The 22,604-nt window shown below is 40.6% G+C and overlaps 1 protein-coding gene across 5 annotated transcripts in view; it reads right to left on the bottom strand.

Moving 5' to 3' along the window:
• The window catches only part of AFF4 (ALF transcription elongation factor 4), an 88,433-nt gene that overhangs the window by 19,539 nt on the left and 46,290 nt on the right, over positions 1 to 22,604 (bottom strand). For 2 of the 5 annotated variants that reach the window (XM_075209708.1, XM_075209710.1), the window contains exons 3-12: positions 21,271 to 21,397; positions 18,874 to 19,635; positions 17,362 to 17,406; positions 15,020 to 15,106; positions 14,224 to 14,260; positions 13,525 to 13,573; positions 12,787 to 12,841; positions 11,315 to 11,370; positions 3,415 to 3,577; positions 855 to 1,769 (exon numbers count right to left, since the gene is read on the bottom strand). In XM_075209708.1, coding sequence (XP_075065809.1) covers positions 855 to 1,769; positions 3,415 to 3,577; positions 11,315 to 11,370; positions 12,787 to 12,841; positions 13,525 to 13,573; positions 14,224 to 14,260; positions 15,020 to 15,106; positions 17,362 to 17,406; positions 18,874 to 19,635; positions 21,271 to 21,393 — 2,292 coding nt within the window. In that variant the 5' untranslated portion in view covers positions 21,394 to 21,397. The remainder of the gene's footprint in view (positions 1 to 854; positions 1,770 to 3,414; positions 3,578 to 11,314; positions 11,371 to 12,786; positions 12,842 to 13,524; positions 13,574 to 14,223; positions 14,261 to 15,019; positions 15,107 to 17,361; positions 17,407 to 18,873; positions 19,636 to 21,270; positions 21,398 to 22,604) is intronic. The other 3 variants (XM_075209709.1, XM_075209711.1, XM_075209712.1) reach the window with 2 other exon arrangements.

Raw genomic sequence — 22,604 nt, 5'->3', positions numbered from 1 at the left:
TTATAATATGCTTAAATTAAACAACATGTAGTTAGAAAAGAGACTACATGATTTCTTAATATAAATTATTTTTACTACAATATTTAGATATTAGCAGTTGCAGCCAGCAGGCTGTGCATATCTTGCTGTGACAGGACCAGCCTAGGGTCCACATGGTACCAATATCACAGTAGCACTAGTAATTGCTAAACTCTACTCATGCCAATTCCTTTCAATCTACAACTTATAGCAGACACAGATGATTCCTTATTTACCAAGTAAGCCAACAGCTAATACTGCATGAAAAAAGCTTTGCCATGAAGGTAACCCTACATCTCCTTCCATCTCATGCTATCCTGCAGCTTGTTGTGGCTTGTATTTCAGCATCCTACAATAATGCCTTCCCAAACATACAGACTGGAAGTGATGGCAGGCAATCACAGGGCATGACTGGACTGACCAATGCAGTCAGTATTTAAAGTATATTCCACCCTCTCCCTGAAGTCTATGCAAATTCCTGCTTATGGAAGTTTAGAGGGACATTTTGCATAATCCATTAAGAGGAGGAGAAAAAAAAAGTGTGTTAATTTTCCAAAATGCTTTTAATATTGCATGAGCAATATTACTTTCGGTTTAGTGGCCCTGTAAAAGTAGCACTATAAATCTCAGCCCATGCCCAGTGGTGGTGCTTTGAGCTAATTATAGTAATGTTATATTACATATATTGTATCAATTTAATAATGGTGATAAACTGATATTAAGCACATCAGACAGTTGTAAAAAAGAGGCTTGTATAGAAAAAAATAGTTAAAATTAAAACACTATTTGCAATACTTGCACATAATTGCAAGGTCCAAACTCCAACCACCACTAACCTTGTGCTTTCTTTTTCCCTTGTTGGCAGTTTTTTCAGTCTGTTTTTGTGTTTCTTTTGGATGTTTATCTGGTACGCTCTTTTCAACCTTTGGTGGTTCAGTCTCCTTAAAAGGCCGTCCCGGTATGCGTGATAACAGGCTTAAGTCGATTTTTACAATAAGTGGGTATCTATCCTCAGGCTCACTTAGGGGTGATAGAAGTTCCTTCTCTTCCATAGGAGAGAACAATCGTTGCCGAAAAAAGCTATCATCCTCCTCAACAGAGGGTTTGGCTGGAGGAGTCCTATTGCTCTCAGAATATTTAGGGGTTTGGGATGAAGGAGGAAGGCTCTCAATTTCATCAGAGTCAGAGGATGAGGTATCAGTTTCAATAAACTCCTTGGATTTCTGAGATGGTTTATTTGAAGGCTTGTACTTTTTCCTTTCTGTAGCAGGCCGAGGAGAAGACTTAGGCTCTTTTTTTATACTGGGCTTTCTGGAACCTTTTGTGGCTGCCTTATGTCTATTAACAGGCAGATTGGTGGTCATTTCTGCTGTTGTTACACTTTCTATTTTAAGTTCTCTTCTTGGTGCCTCTGCAGCTGTCTTTTCAGGTTTTTTTGGTTGTTTTTTACCAACATTTCTTCGCTGAGTTGTACTCTCACTTTGAGCTGGAGACTTCTGCCTCCCACGGCTGCCCTCAGAGCCTTTTTGTGCTACTTTGGAGTCTCTGACTGGGGTAGAATTATTGGACTCCTTTGGCCCACTTGGTTCTGTATAGCTAGAGCCTGTTCCTTGCTCTTGAACTTCCTTTCTGTTGTAACTTTGTGATGATGGAATATTGCTCTCTACTGAAGACGCAGGAGACACTTTGTGTGGATTTACTTTATTCAACCAATTATCCAATTGCCATTTATTCGATGGTGGAGGCTCAGGCTTAAAAAGGATAATAAAAAAAAAAAAAGTGACGCAGAATATCAACAAAAGATGCAGACACACAACAATGCACTCTGGTAAAGAAATCAAAACAACATGAACAGGCAATATTGGAAACAAAGAAATGCACCATACACTAATACAAATTATCTACATTAAATCTACAAAGGAAACTACGAAGTAAAAACAAAACAAACAGTAGGTCTTGGTCTAACGACACTGTAAATCTCTACTCAGTCCTAATCTATTCAAAAGTTCTTGGAAAGATGCAAATACATCAGAAAGCACTGGACAACACAAAATATCCCCTTAGTCCGGAATGTATTTAAATAAGAAGTAATTTAAAAAGAAATAACAGATATAATGGGTTTGTATATTTAAGTAAAACACCAATATTGTGCAAACCAGATTTTCCAGCGTAGATGTCTAGTGAAGAACATTACAGGAAGTCGAAAGGGAAAAATAAAAAGGACTAGAGTTCTCATTGAGACACCGATATTAAATAAATAGATTCTGCCAGGGAATGTGAACTTTTTCAAAATGATTTTCTTTTTTTATATTTTTTTTTTTTTTTTTTTTAGTTTGGACCAACTCTTATATTGGGGGGTTGACTTATTCCTCTTAAAAGGGTCACTAAAACCACGTTCAATGCTGGTGATTTCAGCGGACTCTTAATGGTCACGTGATTATATGTATAGTAACAAAAAAAGATACTAGGGCTCATTTATTAAAATTATATTTAGGCGAAAATCATTGCATCTAATCACAAATCGGCTTTTATCTGTAAAGTTCAAGTTAGACTAGCACGTGTCTCATTGGTTGCTGTGGTTTAGTGCAGATTTTGTAGCTAAACGCAATATCTATAAAGAGCTAGTAACAGCAAACAATGGCAACAAACTACTTTTTCATTCATCAAAATCATTATGTCCGTTACAGAATTTCAAAGTTTTGACGTTACTGCTATTTTCAAAAAGTAGTGTCAGTATTATGTGCGAGCTTCCTTTACATATATTCAGCACTCACAAACTCTAGCGAAACACAAATTGCTGCATTCTACCTCATTCACTTTATTGACCATTGTAGGACATGTTCACCTACCATGTACACAGCACTACTCTTCAAAAAAGATATTTCAACTTAAATTTTGCAACTAAACCAAAATACATGGAACTTTACATGACAGAGCTGGAAGAAACTGTCACAGAAAATATGCAAACATTTTAGGAAGCTGTTTAAATATTAGATGTGATTTACTTTTATGTATTTCTACTAAAACACACAATGGGGACCCTCATTTAGCCCAAAAACAATACTTTTCACTTTGATCCAACTTCCCAGGGATCCTCACCATTTTTAAGATGCTGATACAATGATCAGGGGTTGGCTGGTAAATTTTAGGCTGGGGGACGAGACTCTGCTCGCAAGCCTATTCTGAACATTTTAAGAAAGGGGGGCGGGTGACTGTTTGCTCAGTGACCCAGGCAGCTCACCAGGCAGCCCCCCCCCCAGTCCCTGACAGTTACACTAAGTATATCTTTATTAAACCATTGCTTAGTGTTACCTGAACTAGAATTGTGATTTTCAATAAATTATGATGTTAAAAGCACACAGACATTGAGCACATCTTTTTGGGCCACATTATTACCTCAGGAGAGGCACAGCGTGATGGTTCGTTAGCCTCACTATCACTGGAGCTGCTTTCACTTTCAGAATCGGATCCAGAGCTGCTCTCTGACCCACTGTGGCTGCTGGAATCATCCCTGGAATTCTCAGCTCCTTCACTGTTAGGCTGTGATGGCTCAGAGTTACTGAGGGGTGAGAAGATATGAAAATGGTCAGATTGTTATATTGGAAATGAACACAATGCATCAATAAAACTGCACTATATTAGCTTAGGAGAAATAGGTTTGTACATTGCACGATTCATTTAGTAAAATAAGTAAATTGTATTTCCAGTGACAATGCAAACAATTGTAATACATTTAATCAAACACTGTAAAACAGTCATCCTAATGAGAAAAGCTTGCCTAAAACAGTTTAATATCATTAATTGGTTTTCCCACATAAATGACATGATCTCAATGTTGCCAAAATAAACTACACATAAATAAAGAGATATTTAGATTAGAAAAAGAGGATTTATGTACTTATGTTAAATCCGTTTCTCTGATTCCGTCTGGGGGACACTGCTTACCATGGGTTGTGGAGGGAGCTTGGGGAGTTGGCACCTAATTAGTTAACTTTTAGTACTGCCGACAGACCCCTCCCCTCTACAATCCCCCTGCCTCTTCCTCTTCCTGTCAGTTAATTAAAAAGCCCCAAGGAGAAAAGGCCAATCAACCAAAAGCACACAGAAGAAAAGCAGAAGGGAGGGATCGCAGTGTCCCCCAGACGGAATCAGAGAAACGGATTTAACGTAAGTACATAAATCCTCTTTTCTCTTTCATCCAGTCTGGGGGACACTGCTTACCATGGGGACGTTCTAAAGCAGCCCCCTAAGGGTGGGACTATTCTGAAAATCCCGCTCGTAAAGTATTACGAGCAAAATTTGCATCCACAGATGCAAATACATTAAACTGGTAAAATCTTGTAAAGGTGTGGACAGGGGACCAGGTGGCTGCCCTGCAGAAGCCCCATTTCTCGCTGCCCACGACGCCCCTACCGATCTCGTGGAATGAGCCGTAAGTCTCTCCGGCACAGGACGATTATCCTTTATGTAAGCTTGCTGAATGCTTGCCGTAATCCATCTTGCAATGGACTGTTTTGAGGCTGGCCAGCCTCTCTTACTAGCATCATTAAGAACAAACAGAGAATCAGTACGTCTAATCTGAGAAGTTCTCTTGACATAAATGCGGAGAGCCCTAACCACACCTAACTTTTCCATAGATTGTTGATCCGAATGGGAAGTAGATGAGAAGACCGGAACTACAATTTCCTGGTTCAGATGGAAAGCCGAAACTACTTTTGGAACGAAGGAAGGGAGGGTTCTCAACACCGCTCTGTCCTCGTGGAAAACCAGATATGGTTCCCGACAAGACAGAGCTCCTAATTCCGAAACCCTACGTGCAGATGCAATAGCCAAAAGGAAGAGGACCTTCCAGGTCAACCACTTCAAAACTGCCACAGGTAATGGCTCAAAAGGAGGCCCCTTAAGCATATCCAGTACCAGGTTGAGATCCCATGGTGCTGTGGGCGGAACATAGGGAGGCTGAATATGCAAGACTCCCTGGAGGAAAGTCCTAATATCTGGTAAATCTGCTAATTTCAGGTGAAAAAATACTGACAGAGCCGAAACCTGAACTTTTAAAGAACCTAACCGAAGCCCTGCTTCCAGGCCATCCTGAAGGAAAGCCAACAAGCGACGGAGGCGAAAAGAGGATGAGTGACATGTCTAATTTTGCACCATCTGATGTAGACTCTCCAAATCCGGTGATAGATGCGAGCTGAAACTGGCTTTCTGGCTCGCATCATAGTATTCACTACGCTGGAGGAAAAACCTCTAGCCCTCCATGCCGTTAAACTGAGCTGAAGTAAATTCTGGAGACGGAAGGGACCTTGCAGAAGAAGGTCGTCTCGAGACGGAAGACGAAAACCTTGTCCTTCCGCCATAGAGATTATGTCCGTGTACCAGACTCGGCGCGGCTATGAGGGAGCTATTAGAATTACTGGCAGACCGCCATGCCTTACTCGTCTGAGTACGCGAGGAAGCATGGGAATCGGAGGAAACAGGTATCCCAACCTGAACACCCATGACATTGTCATAACGTCCACTGCCAACGCTAAGGGGTCTCTTGCCCCTGCGCAAAACCTGTGAACCTTTCTGTTGTGTCTGGAGGCCATGAGATCTAGGTCCGGAAGACCCCACCTCTGAACCAGAGAGTGGAAAATTTCCGGATGAAGTGACCACTCCCCCGGCATCATCTGGTGTCGACTTAGGTAGTCAGCCTCCCAATTCTTTATTCCTGGAATGAAAACTGCCAATATTGCTGGAACAAATTGTTCTGCCCAAACCAAAATTTGAGCTGCAATATTCATTGCCGCTGCACTACTGGTTCCTCCTTGCCTGTTGACATATGCCACGGCCGTGGCATTGTCGGACTGAACTCTGACAGGGTGGCCCTGAAGGAGGGACTGGGCCCCCCGGAGGGCCAAAAGAATAGCCTTCAAGTCCAGCACGTTTATTGATAGGGCCGATTCCTGAACCGACTTTTAGGCTGGCGTCGGTCGTGGCTATGATCCATGGCCATGGAGCGAAGGACCTGCCCACTGTCATGTGATCCTGAATCAGCCACCACTGAAGCGATTCTCTCGCCCTTGGAGATAGAGCGATCCTCTTGGAGATCCAAACGTAGGTGGGATCCTGACCATTTCGTCAATAGATCCCACTGAAAACAACGAGAATGGGCTCGACCGAAGGGGATGGTCTCGAAGGAGGCCACCATCTTTCCCAGCAGCCGCATGCACAGGTGCATTGAGGGGTTGGGAGAAGACAAGACCTGAGTTGTTATACTCTGAATTGAACGGATCTTCTCGACAGGTAGGAACACCCTTTGCTGGCTGGTGTCCATAATAAGCCCTAGGAAAACCATGCGTTGACACGGAACCATCTGGGATTTCTTTAAATTTATTAGCCATCCATGGCCCTCGAGAACCGCCAAGGTGAGGGATAAGTGATGACGTAAGCAATTCTCTGTGGAGGATTTGATGAGCAGGTCGTCAAAATAAGGCACGACCTGAACTCCCTGAAGTTGAAGACATGCTGCCATAACTGACATGATCTTCGTGAAAACCCTCGGTGCTGTTGAGGCCGAAGGGGAGGGCCCGAAAAGGATAGTGGAAGGATCCCACCGAGAATCTTAGGAGAGACTGATGGTGGATCCAAATGGGAATGTGGAGGTATGCATCTTTAATGTCTATAGACGCCATAAACTGATCCTTGTCTAAGCCGTTTATCACCGACCTTAGGGATTCCATCTGAAATTCATCCACCCTTAAGTGCACATTGAGACCCTTTAAGTTTAGGATGGGACGAAAGGAGCCGTCCGGCTTCTTGACCAGAAACAGGTTTGAATAAAACCCGTCCTTTCTGGCAATCTGGGACCCTGCAGATAACTCTTTGAGAAAGAAGAGAGGCGACACAATCCTGTATTGCATGTTTTCTTAATGGATCTCGGGGTAGCGGAGTTCGGAAGAAACGATGTGGGACCGGGCCCAGGCAGTCTATCCTGTACCCCTTTGATATAAAACCCCGAATCCAAGGATCTTGGGAGGACGCTACCCACTGTTCCTGAAACAAAGACAGACGTCCCCCCACTGGTGCCCCCTCCGGAACAGAGTGGTCGTCAGGACGCAGGCTTCTCCTGGGTCTTGGAGGCCAAACGAGGATCTCCCCCTGGCAGAGGAGCCTCGAGAATTTGGCTGTCTGCCTCTAAAGGACTGTCCTCTAGGTAAGGAGGTCCCCCGAAAGGGCTGACGAAAGGAGCTGACCCGGGGTTTCGGCTCCTGCTAGGGAATACCGGCAAGGAAGTGCTTTTGCCCCCCGTTGCCTGTGAGATCAGGGTATTCAATTCCGGGCCGAACAAACCTGCTGCTGAAAAAGGAATGGTTTCCACTGACTTTTTTGATTCCGCATCTCCTTCCCAGTAATTCAGCCATAACGTTCTTCTTGCTGAAATAGATGCAGCCTGAATAGAAGAGGATACAGCCGCTGAGTTCTGGGCCGCCTCATAAAGGTACCCCGATGCCTCCTTCAAATGCAAAGCCAGGGGCAGTAAATCAGAGTCCTGCAAGGCCTCTGCCAGCTGGTCTGCTCATGCTTCCATGGCTCTAGCCACCCAAGCTGAAGCAAATGTGGGCCTAAAGGAAGAACCCGCAGCCGCAAATATAGATTTTAGCTGGGATTCCACTCTGCGGTCATTGACATCCTGCAGAGATGCAGAACCTGGAGCTGGAAGTAAAGTGTGCTTGGCCAATCGGGCTATTGGAATATCCACTTTTGGAATACTCGCCCAGCGAACCACATCTTCCTCCTGCAATGGATACAGAGAAGAGAACCTTTTGGTAACAGAGAACCTCTTATCAGGCTGTTTCCAGGCTCATACTGCAATATCCTTAAGCTCTACGGAAGGGGAAAAACGGATAGCCTTTCTTTTGGCCTTCTTAATAGACTTCTGTCTCTAGGAGTAGTATCCTCCGGTTCTGGGAGGTCCAACGCTTGTCTCACTGCTAAAACCAAATCATTAATAAATTGGCTTTTAGAGCTTTCTTCCTGTTCCAAAGGTTGAACCTGGTCAGGATCAGAATTAATTTCCCCCTCTTCCTCTGAAAGGACCATAAGGGTATTATCAGATCTAGGCCTCCTTCTTTTAGCAGGCGGAATGTTTGGGGATTCAAGTAACTGGTTTAGTTTATCCAAACCCTTTATAAATGCTGCAGACCATGCCAGTTCTGTGGGAACAGGGGCTTGGTCTGTATGAGAAGAGGAAGGTCCTGGTATAGACGTTCCAATAGAACCTGTGGTAACAGGGAGGCCCAACTGAGTACTAGTATTAGCCACCGAAGTAGCCACAGTAGATAGCAATTGATTAGATTGAAAAACCATCTGTGCTAAAGAGGAAACCGACTGTGACAGGGAGGTCACCCAGGCCGGTTCCTCCGTCAGTGGGGCTGAAATATGCTGGGCTTGCGCAGGGGGGACCCCTGCCTCGCAGACAGAGCAGAGCGCCAACGGGTCCTTGTGCCCACAGGGTAATTTTACATTACATTTAGAACAGGGGTGTCCAACCTTTTAGCTTCCCTGGGCCACATTGGTTTGGGCCGCACATAAGATACACTAACAATAACGATAGCTGATCATTCAAAAAAAACCATAGAAAACATAGTTAACATATATATGAGAAAAAAAGTGATATATAAATATAACTTTTTTTTTCAAATCCCCCTATACTTACCTTTCAATCACCTTGTTCAAAAAATTCTCTCTAGTTATTATACTTTAATCACTTTTTGTATTGTTTCGATGCAATATCAATGAAGTCCATTTAAGCCAGGCATTGTATATCAGGGTGCCCTGACCAGGCCTGCGGTACCTGACATATACACCACTGTGACCCCAAATTGTGACCTGTTTTGATAATTACACCACTATGTTAGTTAAAGGAATAACAACTTATAATGGGCCAAAGAGAGTAATATATAATGCCCCATTAGTAATATAAGTAGAAGTATGTAGCAGGGAGATAAGGTCCATGATGCTCCAGGACCAGGTGACTTTTATTCACTGGTCAGCGTCCCTTGAAATAATAAAAGAAATCCCCCTTAACTTACCTTTTAATCGGCTTGTTCTCCTGTCCTCTTCTCTTCTTTTCTCCAATTCTGTGCTGCCGATTGTTCTTCTCGTGCGGGTGTCTCCTCTGTGCTGCGCTCCGCAATAGATGCTGCGCGTGATGACATCATGCCCGACATTCACTGCGAGCACCGCACGGAGGAGGAGACAAGGGAGGGAGCCGGAGTACCAGCTGACGTGACCGCACGTGAGTAGTTTCTTTTCTTTTTTGCAGGATTTTTTTTTTTTACATCAACAGCGCTGCCCCCTTGCCACAACAAAAACTCCTTCTGGGCCACATTTACATGCGTGCTGGGCCGCATGCGGCCCGCTGGTTGGACAACCCTGATTTAGAACATGTAAAATATTTTGCAATAGGGCCCTTTCCCTTATCTGACATTTCTTAATAAAGGAAGGCACACCAAACACAGACTTAAATTGTTAAATTTAGCTGAGTAGAGAGAGAGATATAAATGTGTGGAGAGAAAAGTGTAAACTACAAGTAATCAACTAATCTATAAAAGTTGTACTTGTAAAATTTTAAACACGAAATAATACTTAAAGCAAGTAGGAGAACTATAATATAACTCCTACTAGCCCACTTGTACACAGCAATACAGAATATGTGTTTAAATAAATCAGATACTTAGCCCATAGGCCAAACAGGGGAGAAGTCCAACAGCAGTATCCTGGTGCCTGCTCCCTCTCTTCCCGGGCTTCTCTCTTCCCGGGCTTCTCCTTGGCGCCAGAAGACTGGGATAAACCATCTCTCTCTCTGGAAGGAGGGGGAGCTCTATGTGTTAGCTCCCCCCTTCAGTAATGCTGCCTCTGCAGCGATTCTGTGTCTGAATAAAAAATTAAAAGTATTATGTGGCAGAGTAGTGGAGACCTCCAGGGGAGGTCTCCGCAGCGGATAATACCAGATGCCTCCTCCTATGTATGAGGGGGGATCCTGGTATAGCCCCCTTCTCCTCTCCTCCGAATCCAAGATCGCCGCCATCAATGCAGTATCCGATAACAGGCGCTCTATGCCTGCAGTGGCAGCGCCGGTTATCGGGGAGGCTCCAGGAGTGACAGCGGTCCGTGAGACAGCTTGTCACTCCTAATTCAGGCACCAGTTTCTTCAATCTCCTCCTGTCCCTGTCAGTGAAAACCGCTGGCTCTCATCTGACAGCGTAGTGCCTGCGCTGCCCTGCTGCGAGTGTGTTCTCTATATTAGAACACACTCCAGCTCTGCCACCTGTAAAAAAAAGTTAATAAAATAAAAGTTAAAAATTACCTACAGTACTAAAACACTGCCCAACTCCATGGGCACCTAAAAAAAACTGACAGGAAGAGGAAGAGGCAGGGGGATTGTAGAGGGGAGGGGTCTGTCGGCAGTACTAAAAGTTAACTAGTTAGGTGCCAACTCCCCAAGCTCCCTCCACAACCCATGGTAAGCAGTGTCCCCCAGACTGGATGAAAGAGAAATAACCAAATAAACTAAACAAATGTATGGCTAAATCCATTCATATTAATCTAACATGTTTAAGCCATTCATTTTAGCATCATTTTTACTCTAAAAAGGTTTCCTTGATATTTTTTAACCAATATATACATATAGCAAAGTCCCCATATAAAGTTGTCAAAAAAAGTATACAACATATGACATGTAAATATTTTGTCTCTGTATTTGCATGTGCAAACAGTCAATAAAGAAACTTGTTTATAATGAGTCAGTTAACATGCACAATTGTCAGATCAACACTGCTTCCATGATGGCTGCTGGTTTAATGCTATAATCAATATAGCAGCTCCTGGAAAGGCCATAGAAACATCCACAATGTACTGAATTACTACAAATCCCACATCAACAGTTGCCAAATGATACCAAATATGGGGATTATCTGCCATACGATTTTGACAAGGAATCTTGAATAGAAAAGAAGTCTGATGTATCCCAGTGATGAGAACTGCAAATTTGCAACGTTTTTTGTTGTGATAAACCAGCCATGAGCAGAAGCACTGAAAGCCCCAACTAGGTTCTTTGCAAATGCACTGTATAAAGGTTGCCTGGACCTGCATCAGATGGGCAGATTTGCATTCATAAGTGCTTCATTTCAACCACAAGGTAGCAGAAGACCTAAAACCAGTCTAGCACACAGAACATATATAAAAACAATTATTCATGATATAGACAACTCAACTTCCAAAACCTAAATGAAACTCTTTGCAAACCTACCTTCCGGGTGTGTTGGTTGGTACTGTTTTATCACAATCCTGCAGGAGAAAAGAACACTACATTTTTAGGTGATATGTAAATATCCCAAACAATTAAATGCATAGCAATATAGCAGCCACTGCAACATTAATCATGGTGTATTTCAGACTTTTGTAAGTGCAAGAATTATTTACAACATGTGCAGCAAGCTCTCTTCCCCTACAGCAGGAGTGAATCAGTGCTCAGCAGATGCTTGCACACCTGTCTGAACTGCTAACCATCACTAAATTTAGCAAAAACAGAAAAACAAAAGCGTCAATTTTTACCAATCTTAAGGAAAAGTAGCGTTCAGTAAAAACACTACAATTACAGAGACAGTATCAGAAATTGTATAGTGGTTATGTTGTGTTGTACATTCACTATTTACACTTTAAGTGACAGACAGTGGGGGTAAAGGCCATATATAAAAACAGGGAAATAAAAGGTTGATAAAATACAGGCAGATGTGAAGCAGTGGGAGCCCTGCTCCAGTGGGAGCAGGGCAGATCTAAGATGACGTAAGGCAAATGATTTTGAGATTAAATATATTAAAAGGTAGTGTTAGTTGGTGCTTTGTGGGTAAGGGTGAATGTATGCTCTCTCATGAACTGGGCCCTGCCTACCCTCGTTTTCATACATGCACTTATGTTGTCTCCAATGTTTGTCCCCATTTTATGCATGTCCTGTTTTTCCCACTGTCTGCCACTGCTGAACATTGTGGCGCCTTACAAATCAATGATAATTGAATTTTGAAGGATATGGGGAGTCCGTGTTTACGGATTTGCAGTGTAGTGGATATGGAGCTACAAGACAGGAAGCTCAGTCTTGCCATGGTACTTAGGACGGATTGAAGAGGAGACAGAAGGGTGACAGGAAAGCCATGTAGTAAGTGGTTGCAGTAGTCAAGGTGGGAAACGAACAGGGAAAAAAAAAATAGTAAGAAAAGAACATACTCTAGCAATATTTATACAGTGCAGGCAACAGGACTGGGAGAGAGATTGTAAATCAGAGAAAGGAGTTAAGGGATGCAGGGAGACTTAAGAAATTGTGACATTGTTGATTGAGAGAGAGATTTCAGGTGATGTGTTGACTCTGGGAGAAGAAAAGATGATAAGCTCAGACATGCTGAGATTTAGAGACCACTGGGACATCCATGCGAGAGAGGGGAGAGCTCAGGGAAGATGTGGTAGATTTAGATACCCGTACGTGTTCACTTTTGCCATGGGGAAACACATTCCCCAGCAGGGCTTCACAAAGTAGTGTGTTTGTAGAGCCGAGGCAGATATTGATAAGTTTTTTATTTTAGTGGTTCTTCAGTCATAGACAATAGTTTATTAGCATATGAAAAGTTTACACACAAAACGCAACATCAGTTAGCGCTTTGAATTTTCAAGTGAAACTGCATTAAGCAAATTAAAGAACATACACAAATATCTCTCTATAGTTAAATGTACCTGATCTAGATCACTTTCTTCACTGGTGGTAATCATCAAGTCTTCCTTTAAATTGCTGCAAGAGTTTAAATAGTAATGTCACTGGCAAAGTTTGTTTAAGCGCGACCAGGTAGTCTAACATGTATACAATCGTAATCTAATTTTAACCTTACAACTGCTTTGACCAAAATTTCATAAGCTCTCATATTCTGTTATAATAAGTGACAACATCAAGTCAGATATCTTTTTCGCTCTTTTGTGGGGTGAAATAAAAATATAAAAACAAATATTACAGTGAACGTTTCCTTACGCTGTACTAGTACAGTAGCAGTATGGACTTATGCACTTAAAGCTGCCAAGTTAAGTTTTCTTGCTTGGTAAATAATTGGTCTCAAAATAGATGTTCAAATACAAAAAGGTATCCACTAAGAATTAATAGGACAACAAGTGTTCTTTCAGGATAAAAGGTTGTTGCCGGCTTAAAGGCATTAGTAAAACTCCCTGTGATCTATTTATACCGAGTCATTTAATCCAGGAGAACACAACACACCATGCCAATAGCTAGCAATTTAGGACTTGTCCTATACAAGACATTTGCCTCCACCCCCACTGGCACAAGTTTTAAAAATATTATTCCCTTAGTAAAGCAGATTTACCATTAGTATTGTAAGTAATATGAGGACAATGGATAATTTTTCTTTTACCAACACAATCTGTTTAAGCATATATATGTATTTTTCAAATGAGGACACTACTTACGATTTAGGAGGATGACCATTGGAGGCTTTCGTTGAAGTATTGTATCTTTCTGTAAATTTTAAATAAAGTAGGCATATTAAATAAAGCAACAAAAAAACCAAAAAAAACAAATAGTAAAACATAAGTCAAGCTATATTTCCTAAGAAATGTAAGGGGAATGAAAGCTGGAAAGTTTTCACTAATCAGCAACAGGTTGTTACAATGATAAGGATGTTGAAAGAAAAAGTTCTAGTTAGTTCTATATCATACACTCATACTATTCTATATACTCACATTTTATGCACACACACTATCTCTCTATCATAATCATCATCGGCTATTTACATAGCGCCACTAATTCTGCAGCACTATACAGAGAACTCACTCGTATCAGTACCTGCCCCAATGGAGCCGCTTACAGTCTAGCCCCCCTAGAGAGGCTAAGGTCAATGTAAAATCAGCAATCAACCTACTAGTATGTTTTTGGAGTGTGGGAGGAAACCGGAGCACCCGGAGAAGTGCCACCCAAACACAGGGAGAACATACAAACCCCACACAAAGGCCATGGCTGGGAATTGAACTCATGACTCCAGTGCGGTGAGGCAGATGTACTAACCTGTTCCAAATTTAATTCCTCAACTATAAGCCACACAGCTGTACAACAAAATAAAGGAAACACAAACCGCTCAAAGCTTTATTTTAGAGGAACAACATACTCACTTTGATCAGTGGTGGAAAAGTTTGACAGTTGCGATTCCTTAAAAGAAAAAAAGAAAAAAAAAATTCTGATACAACTTAGATTGTAGTTACAAAACAGTAGTAGTCCATTACAATGTTACATATTTCTAAATTTAAAAAAAAACACAATGGGAGGTATTCAATTAGCTCTGGAGATCACGGTTACGCTTAGGAGCAGCACGCGATGGTAATCCGGGATACAGCAAAAACGCTGATTTCCCTTCGCACCCCATAGTGTTGCGGACGAAAATCTGCATTGTTGCAGTTCCGTATTACCTTATGTAATGCGTAAATGCGATCTCCAGAGCTAATTGAATATGCCCCAATGATAGTAGTTTTTGCTTTAAGCTTTTCAATTTTAATAAAAATGCCCTATTTATACACTGTAGTTCCACAAGGTACTACTGCAGTGGAAATATGTACTAGAGGAAGCGGTTCCCCATTGACAGAGCATTCTTAGCTGGAGAAGTTCATGTCACCTTATACAATCTTACATTTCCTGATAAAACAAAAATGCACAGTTTGCCTATTAGTAATTTTTATTTATCCAATTCCTCTCAACACTAGTGAAATGGAGGAAATTTCCATGGTCTTCTATAACACAACAGCCCCCTCTCCATTTTTCTTCTTATATGGAGAAAAGACAACATGAAAATGTTAGGAGGCAGTGAAATTACAACTGGACACTTTTTAAATTTTTCAAAAACAAAAAATAAATAAAATTCAAATAATGTACGTGAATAAAACATCTAAAAACAAATAGCACAGTGGAACCAACCTTTGTTGGGAATGGAAATTTTGAGGGCTCAGTTTTGCATGGGGTGTGAATTGCAGTCAGTGGGGGAGGCCATGAATGGGTCATCTCCTAAAAATAGATTGTGTAAAAAAACAAAACCACAAAACACACATTTCTAAGTTAAACAAAGAAATACAAGGCGACACTTAAACATTGATCAAATAAAGGCTGATCAACATTTCCCTGTGTGCTCCTACAGAACGCTACTATTATGATTATTTTATATCAATTCCTTAGATGCACAGGGTGATTATCACACAGAGGGGAAGGTTTTGTGTTATGCACCATGGTTTTAAGGTTTGGAACATACCAAGTAATGGATCATTAGTGAGAAATGCACAGGCTCAAAACATTATACATTATCATTACAACACATTAGTGTACAGGGAAAGTTGGACATGACACACACTGTTCATGTGCCTTAATGTGCCGATGTATAAATTTACTGCCTATGCACATGTGCTTCCTAACATTATCTGTATGTGTGGAAGTGTCTAAACGCTATGACATTATTTTTTAGAAAACATCACATACAAATCCAATCTTCCCATAGCACCTTGAACATTACTAATGCTTTGTAGTTCGTGAAGACTCCTAGATATTATTGTCATTGACCTGTATATCAACAGGCACACAGTGAGACTCCTGAAAATGACAACTGGATCAAAAGTTACCTTCAGATAGAGGGCATGCCACTTACATTTCTGCGCAAACCATTGGTATGTTAGCAGATATTTTTGCCTACAAGGAGCCAAGAGGCTGAATGCAAGTGTAATTCAAAGGTATTAATAAACAGTAAGTTTGCCAGGTGCACACCCCCACAATCATAACTATCTCATACCATAACTTTTGATAATCCTCAAACTTTTACATATAATTGTAAAAGTCATAAGAAGCTTCCATACATAAGACATCTTGTAGTTTAGGTTGTACACAACATGGCAAGAAGTATATGGACATCACTTCTAATTAGTGTGTTTGGCCATTTCAGCTACACCCTATGCATAAAATCAAGCATCTACCTATGCAACCTGCATCGTAAAACATTAGTATTAGAATGGGTCGCACTGCAGAGCTTCAATGGGACAAGGGCATAGAATGGCACCTTTCCAACAAGTCGTGTCAATTTTCTGCCATGCTATAGCTGTCCTGGTCTGTTATTGTGATTTGGACACGTCTAGAAGTAAAAACAGCTCAGCATCACAGTGGTAGGCCACACAAGTTCACAGAATGGTACCGCAGAGAACGGAAAGTGTAGCGTATAAAAATAATCTGTACTGTGTTGCAACATTCACAAACTACTTCCAAACTGCCTCAGGAAGCAAAGTCAACATAAGAACTGTACATCTGGAGCTTTATAGACTGTGTTGTCATGGCCGAGCACAAGCCTCAGATAACCGTGCACAATGACAAGAGTCAGCTGGAAGGGTGCAGAGCACACCACCTCTGGACCATGAGAAAAGTGTTCTCTGGAGTGAAGGATTGCACTTCACCACCTAGCAGTCTGACAGATGAATCTGGGTTTGGAGAATACCAGGGAAACACTTTTTACCTGAATATGTACTGCTAATTTTAAAACTTAGTGGAAGAGAAATAATGATCTGGAGCCTGTTCTTTCCAGTGATAGGAAATCTTAATGCTAAAGTATAATATAACCTTCTAGAGAATTGTATATTCCAACTTTGTGCCAATGGTTTAGGGAAGGCCCTTTCCTGTTTCAGCATGATAGTGGCCCTGTGCACAAAGTGAGCGCCATCCATATATGGGTTCCCGAGATTAGCATGGAAGAACTTGACTGACCGCAACCCAACGAACACCTTTGGAATAAACTAGAACACTGGACAGCGAGCCAGGCTTTAACCCTCAACATCAGCGTCTGACCTTACTAATGCTCTAGTGGCTGAATGGATGTGAACCCCCAACAGCCATGTTCCAAAATCTAATGGAAAGCTTTCCCAGAAGAGTAAAGGTTATAGCAGCAAGGGGGGAGGGGACCAACTCCATAGGAATGAGAACAAGCAGCACATATAAATGTGATTCTCTAGTGTCCATATACTTTTGCCATGTAGTATATGATCACTAAGGAACAATAGGAGTTTGTCCAGTAAATATTTATGGGAAGGGAAGGTGTGAGGGGGCAGGGAATACAACATCATCTTTAGACAGGTAAGCTCTTTTTTTTCCTACATGTAATGTCTGTTCACCTTTTAATCATCAAGAAGTACTAGGAAAATGCTTGCACCTTATAAAATATTGTATTATGATGGTCTTGTTTTATTATCTGTAACATCAAGATCAGATTTTTATATGTAAACATTACTAACCTTAAGAATTTCATCCACACAGCTCACATCACCAGATGCAGAAGCCTGAAATAGACATGAAACAATTATAGCAATGTATGCCTTTTTACTTTGTGAAGACATTATCAGAATCAATATTTTAACTTTATGGGGTTGTCAATGTTTCCAAGGTTTCTACTCATTATGAACACAATAATAGAATACTGTTCAAACTAGAATCAGTGTGCTGCAATCTACGGACACAATGTAAAAAGAAATTGCCTTTTGAGGTCATAATTTTCAAGCTTCTCTTCTGTACAGGGCAGCACGGTGACTTGGCACTTCTGCCTCACAGTATTGGGGTCCATGAGTTCAATTCCCAACCATGACCTTATCTGTGTGGAGTTTGTATGTTCTTCCCGTGTTTGCGTGGTTTACTCACGATGCTCTGGTTTCCTCCCACACTCCAAAAACATACTAGTAGGTTAATTGGCTGCGTGTGCGATTGTGTGTGAGAGGACTGATGTGAGTGAGTTTTTCTGTACAGCGCTGCAGAATTAGTGGCGCTATATAAATAAATGGTGATGATGAGGTATACTAGGCCTGCCAAATTCAAACGAGTACTACAACCATGCTGACGCAAGCTACAGCCCTGACTAGGTCTCATGTTGGCTTAACTACAACTAGGTTGTACATTGATATTACTATGGCTAGGCTTTATGTGATCACAAGCAATACGTATAGTGAGGTTTTAAATAGACCAGGCCAGTATTATAGCAAGGTTTTAGGAGGACAGTTAAGATTAAGCTAATCTGAACATCACCAATAGCTCCTTAGACTGCTGTATGGCAGTTATATTAGAATATTGTTATACTCTTCAAAAAAAAAAAAAAAAAGAAGTGATCATACAGATCTGTAATTTTAGGACAGGGCCACAAGTGTATGCAGCAAGAGCTCAATTTTCAGATACACCAGGCAATCATTTGTTTAAATTTGCTATTTGTCTACCTAGGAAAGTAGCATCTAAAGATTACATTAATCAGTTGGTACAGCCCAGTGATAAGCCATAATGACCATTTCTATGAATGTATAATACAAAGATACCAAATGAGTCTTGTTGTAGAATGCAGATGCATTCGCAACTTGATGCCTCAATTTCCACTCTTGGGAGTAAATTTACCAAGCTGCGAGTTTCTGATTGGTTGCTATAGGCAACATCTCCACTATTCAAACCCATCAGAAACTCAAAACTTGTTACATTTAATCCCAAGAGTGGAAATTGGGGGTAAGTAATTATGTTAAATTCTTACACAATATTTGCTCACTAAGAAATAGGTGACCATCTTGTAATGAATATCTTGACTTTTATTCTACATAATGAAGAACATGGTGCTTACATCAACGCAATATTGATGTTGAAGTAGATAACAGTTCTACGAGAGCAACATGGGGGATGGAGGGATGATCAAGTAAAGGAGATCAGTTAGATCAAGGGTTTGAGGGAAAAAAAGCTACAAAATCAGAAGAAAGGACAGACATGCAGTAATAACTTACATCCAATGGCTGGGAAGGCATCTTCAACTTTGTTAAATTTGCTTTGTTATTTGATTTCAGTTCACTCATGCTATTGCCTTGAGACTGGCTGCTGTAGTGTTCAGAGGGCAGCTTTGGCTCCATAGATTCTGGCCCATCCATAGGTCGTACATAAGCTGTAGGTTTTTGCAGCATTGAACTAGACTTGGACATCAGGGATGGGGGAAATGATTGAGAGGAGTGTTGTCCACTTGAGAATGAAGGTGCTCTAGAAGGAGAGTCCCAGTTAGCATCTGGGTCCCTTGGAGATTTGGAGCGTGGACGATCCTTGCTGTGATGATCATTCCCATGGGAACGGGAATGACTAGAACTTAACGCAGACTGCTTTGCTGGGCTAATAGAACGAGATTTGGAGTGTTCTGACCCGTGTTGCCCCTTTTTACGGCTACTACTGTAGGACTCCCTATCATGCCTCTGACTGCTGCTGTTGCCACCGCTGCTTCTGCTGTGCCCTCCTTGTGTACTAGATGAGGAACGTTTCTGGGATTGAGAAGAAGTGCTTGGTGCGGGCCCCACAGGAGTCCATTTACTGCTCTGGTGAGAATTACTATGTCTCTGATCAGCAAAGAAACCTTGTCCAGATTTATCATCCGATGGTGGTGGAGGAACAGGGTGCTTGGGAATCCCAATTGGCGAAGGGCGGTCACTTATCATTTCCTTCATTTCATCGTAGTTTCCCAGCATGCTCTGGATTCGGTTTGATAATTTATCTTCCTTACTTGTCTAAAACAGACAAAAACAATGCAAATAGATTAATTTGAAGTTTTAGCATAACCACAAATATGCTTACATTTCTAAATATTGAATATGATCAAAGTGAATATAAACATTGCTTGAGTTGTATACCAAAGCAATGTGTACATTACTAAACAAAAATACATATCCAAAGTTTGAAATAGTCATATCAAATAAAAAAGTAAAACAGTTTGTAGTCAATACAATACCAAAATATAAAGCAAATTTAAACCAAACCCTTTTTTAAAAGACACAAAGAAAATTTACATTCCATAAAACAAGAAAAAAACCCACTCAAGCATTTGGAAGGCCAATAAACAAAATGAAAATTTTATATAATAAGCTACCATTTAAACAAAAACTGTAAAACTTTCATGTTAGAGCAGCAAATTCAACAATTTCATTCAAAATTAGTACATTTATTGAAGGACAGCTGTTATCATACAACACCACAGTGAGGTAACAACTTGCTGGGTTCTCCAACTCTTAGTGGTTTCACATTACTACGTGGGCAAAGATTAGCTTAACTAACAGAGATGGAGAAATGTATTTCAAGATACCCGGAAGCTGTACTATATTACTAATAAAATTTGTATTGTATGTCTAATTATAGATTTTTCAAAAATAAATAGTAAAATGATAACAAAACAACTAAATTCACCAGAGTTATTAAGGTGACTGAAGCACTTCACAGAAACAGACTTTATTCAGTCTATTAGTTTTCAAAAAAAACAAAAAAAAAAAAACACACACCCCCCAACTTCATACAAGGAAGAAACATAGGCCAATAAAATAAAATCAGATGACGGATAGAACATTGTTATCTTCTTGCCACTTGTGCTTATGCGTCAAAGAGGGAAGGTAAAAAAAAAAAAAAAGGAGTTCAGGAGAAGAGATAAACATCAGAAAGGAAGAAATCAATTATAGTCAGCCAAGACAAACTACATATGTTCTTTTACAGATTTATAGGTTGCATTGTTACCAGAAGTGCACATCATTTTTATGTTAAACAGTATACACATCAATGAAAATATTTGAACAACATTCCCATACTTTGGCATTCCTTAGAACAGCTGATTTTCTAGTAGGTACAACATAATGCCTATATGTAAATGACAATTAGGAGACATTGCAACAGACATTTTAGAAGCTGTATTACAAAACTGAAATGTCACAACGAAATAAAAAGTGGCATCGAAATTAAGCCTCCTGAAAAACCAAAATACATGATGCTAGTGAACCTCTCCTTAATCTGCAAGCAATTGCCCCAACGTTTGGAGGGACTGGAATTTCACTGATTCACTAATTACACAGACTACATACCTACAAGTCAGGACATGCAACGTGCTGTACAACACGTGTATTCAACACTAAAATGACAAAGAAGCCTGTTGAAACCCTGCCCTATTAGTTATGAAAATTCATTGTAGCAGACATCGTCAGTACAGCAAGGAGCGCAATAAAACACGGATATTTGAGTAGATAAAGGGCCATTAGAGTCTACAGACCATTTGTAACGGAAAATAAAAGAGAATTGCACAAAGGCTATAAAGTATACCGATGTTATCCAGCAGAAAACTTTCCGTCTATAAGCCAAAAATATTTAATATTTAACACACTTACAACTTTATAAGGTTCAGCAAAGAGAGGAGAGGTAGATGGAAAGGCCTCTTCACCCTGCTGGATTTCTTGATTTCGCCTTTCCCTTTCTTTCATACGCAGCACGTTCAGTTCTTCACGGTTCATATTGCTAAAACAGAAGGAGAAAAACAATCTCAAAAGTAAAAACTAATGTCACCAGATAGCTATTTCAGAAGGTCTCTTTTGAGGTTCCATTAGGCTGAAAGTACAACAGAGCCCCTTGACAAGCTGTAGTCTAAATACACAAAGATAAGAGCAACCCTCCCCCCGAGGGTATGTTCACATTGGGAGAGTGGGTAAAAACTAACCTGCACTTAAAGTGCCTTTTGAACCCACTTTCCACACATTTTTCTCAGTACAATTATAAAATACTTGTATTGTACCATGCTAAGGCATGACAAAATAAGTTCTAAAATTTTAAATGTAGAGCAAACATTTTAGTACTAAAAACTGTGGGGATGCGCCCATAAAAAAAAGAAACTTGTTCCTATATTTTATATGCCTTTCAGGTGTTAGTGGTTTAAAAGTGTACTAAATACCACATTGGTAAGAACCAGCCCTGAAGGTTCTAAGCCTATTAATGAGGTTATGCAACGTCTGTAACCTAGATAAACATGCACTTGTTTAGGAATGTTGCTATGGATGAAAAAGCAGTAAGGATGCAGAAAGAATATATGCTGCAAGACACTACAATACAGTCATACAGACGTTTACATCCAACTGCTCATATTCATTTTCACAGTAAAGCTATATTCCAAGCTAAAAAGTACAGCAAAGAATAATGAATACCCTGATAACACGAACCCAGCAACAAAAACCATAAAAATATCATCAAGTTCCTACTCTTTAGGGTCATATTCTTATACGAGGAGCAGAAAATAAGAAATAGGATAATTGCCAGATTATTAATTGTATATAATTGTCTAGCATAAATGCATGTCAATTTTACATTCCTAAAATTTCAAAGTGTACTCATTTCCTACAGACTGTAGAGAACACCATTTTATAATCTTCTTGAAAATGCAGTTGAGTCCATTGGAAACCATGACATCACTGAGGCCTGAAGTGTAAATAAGGTCAGAAGATATGTAGTTTTACACTGCAGACCCTTGTTCCAAATCAGTTGATATTTTGATGCCTGGAGTTAATGCCAACATATGGAGACCCACTTCACCCACCGATTCCACAGCAATTTCCTTAATACTTCATCTCTGGAAGGGCTATTTATCAGGCAAGTTTACAGAAGATGCTGCTTTAAAACCACTGAGAATACACGATAGTTTAGAGTATCTAGTTCTTATTGCTCGGTGTATAGC

Source organism: Mixophyes fleayi, chromosome 4 (assembly GCF_038048845.1).
Source record: "Mixophyes fleayi isolate aMixFle1 chromosome 4, aMixFle1.hap1, whole genome shotgun sequence".
Lineage (NCBI taxonomy): Eukaryota > Metazoa > Chordata > Amphibia > Anura > Limnodynastidae > Mixophyes > Mixophyes fleayi.
The sequence above is the reverse complement of the archived record's forward strand: the minus strand, read 5'-3'. Positions and strand labels throughout refer to the sequence as shown.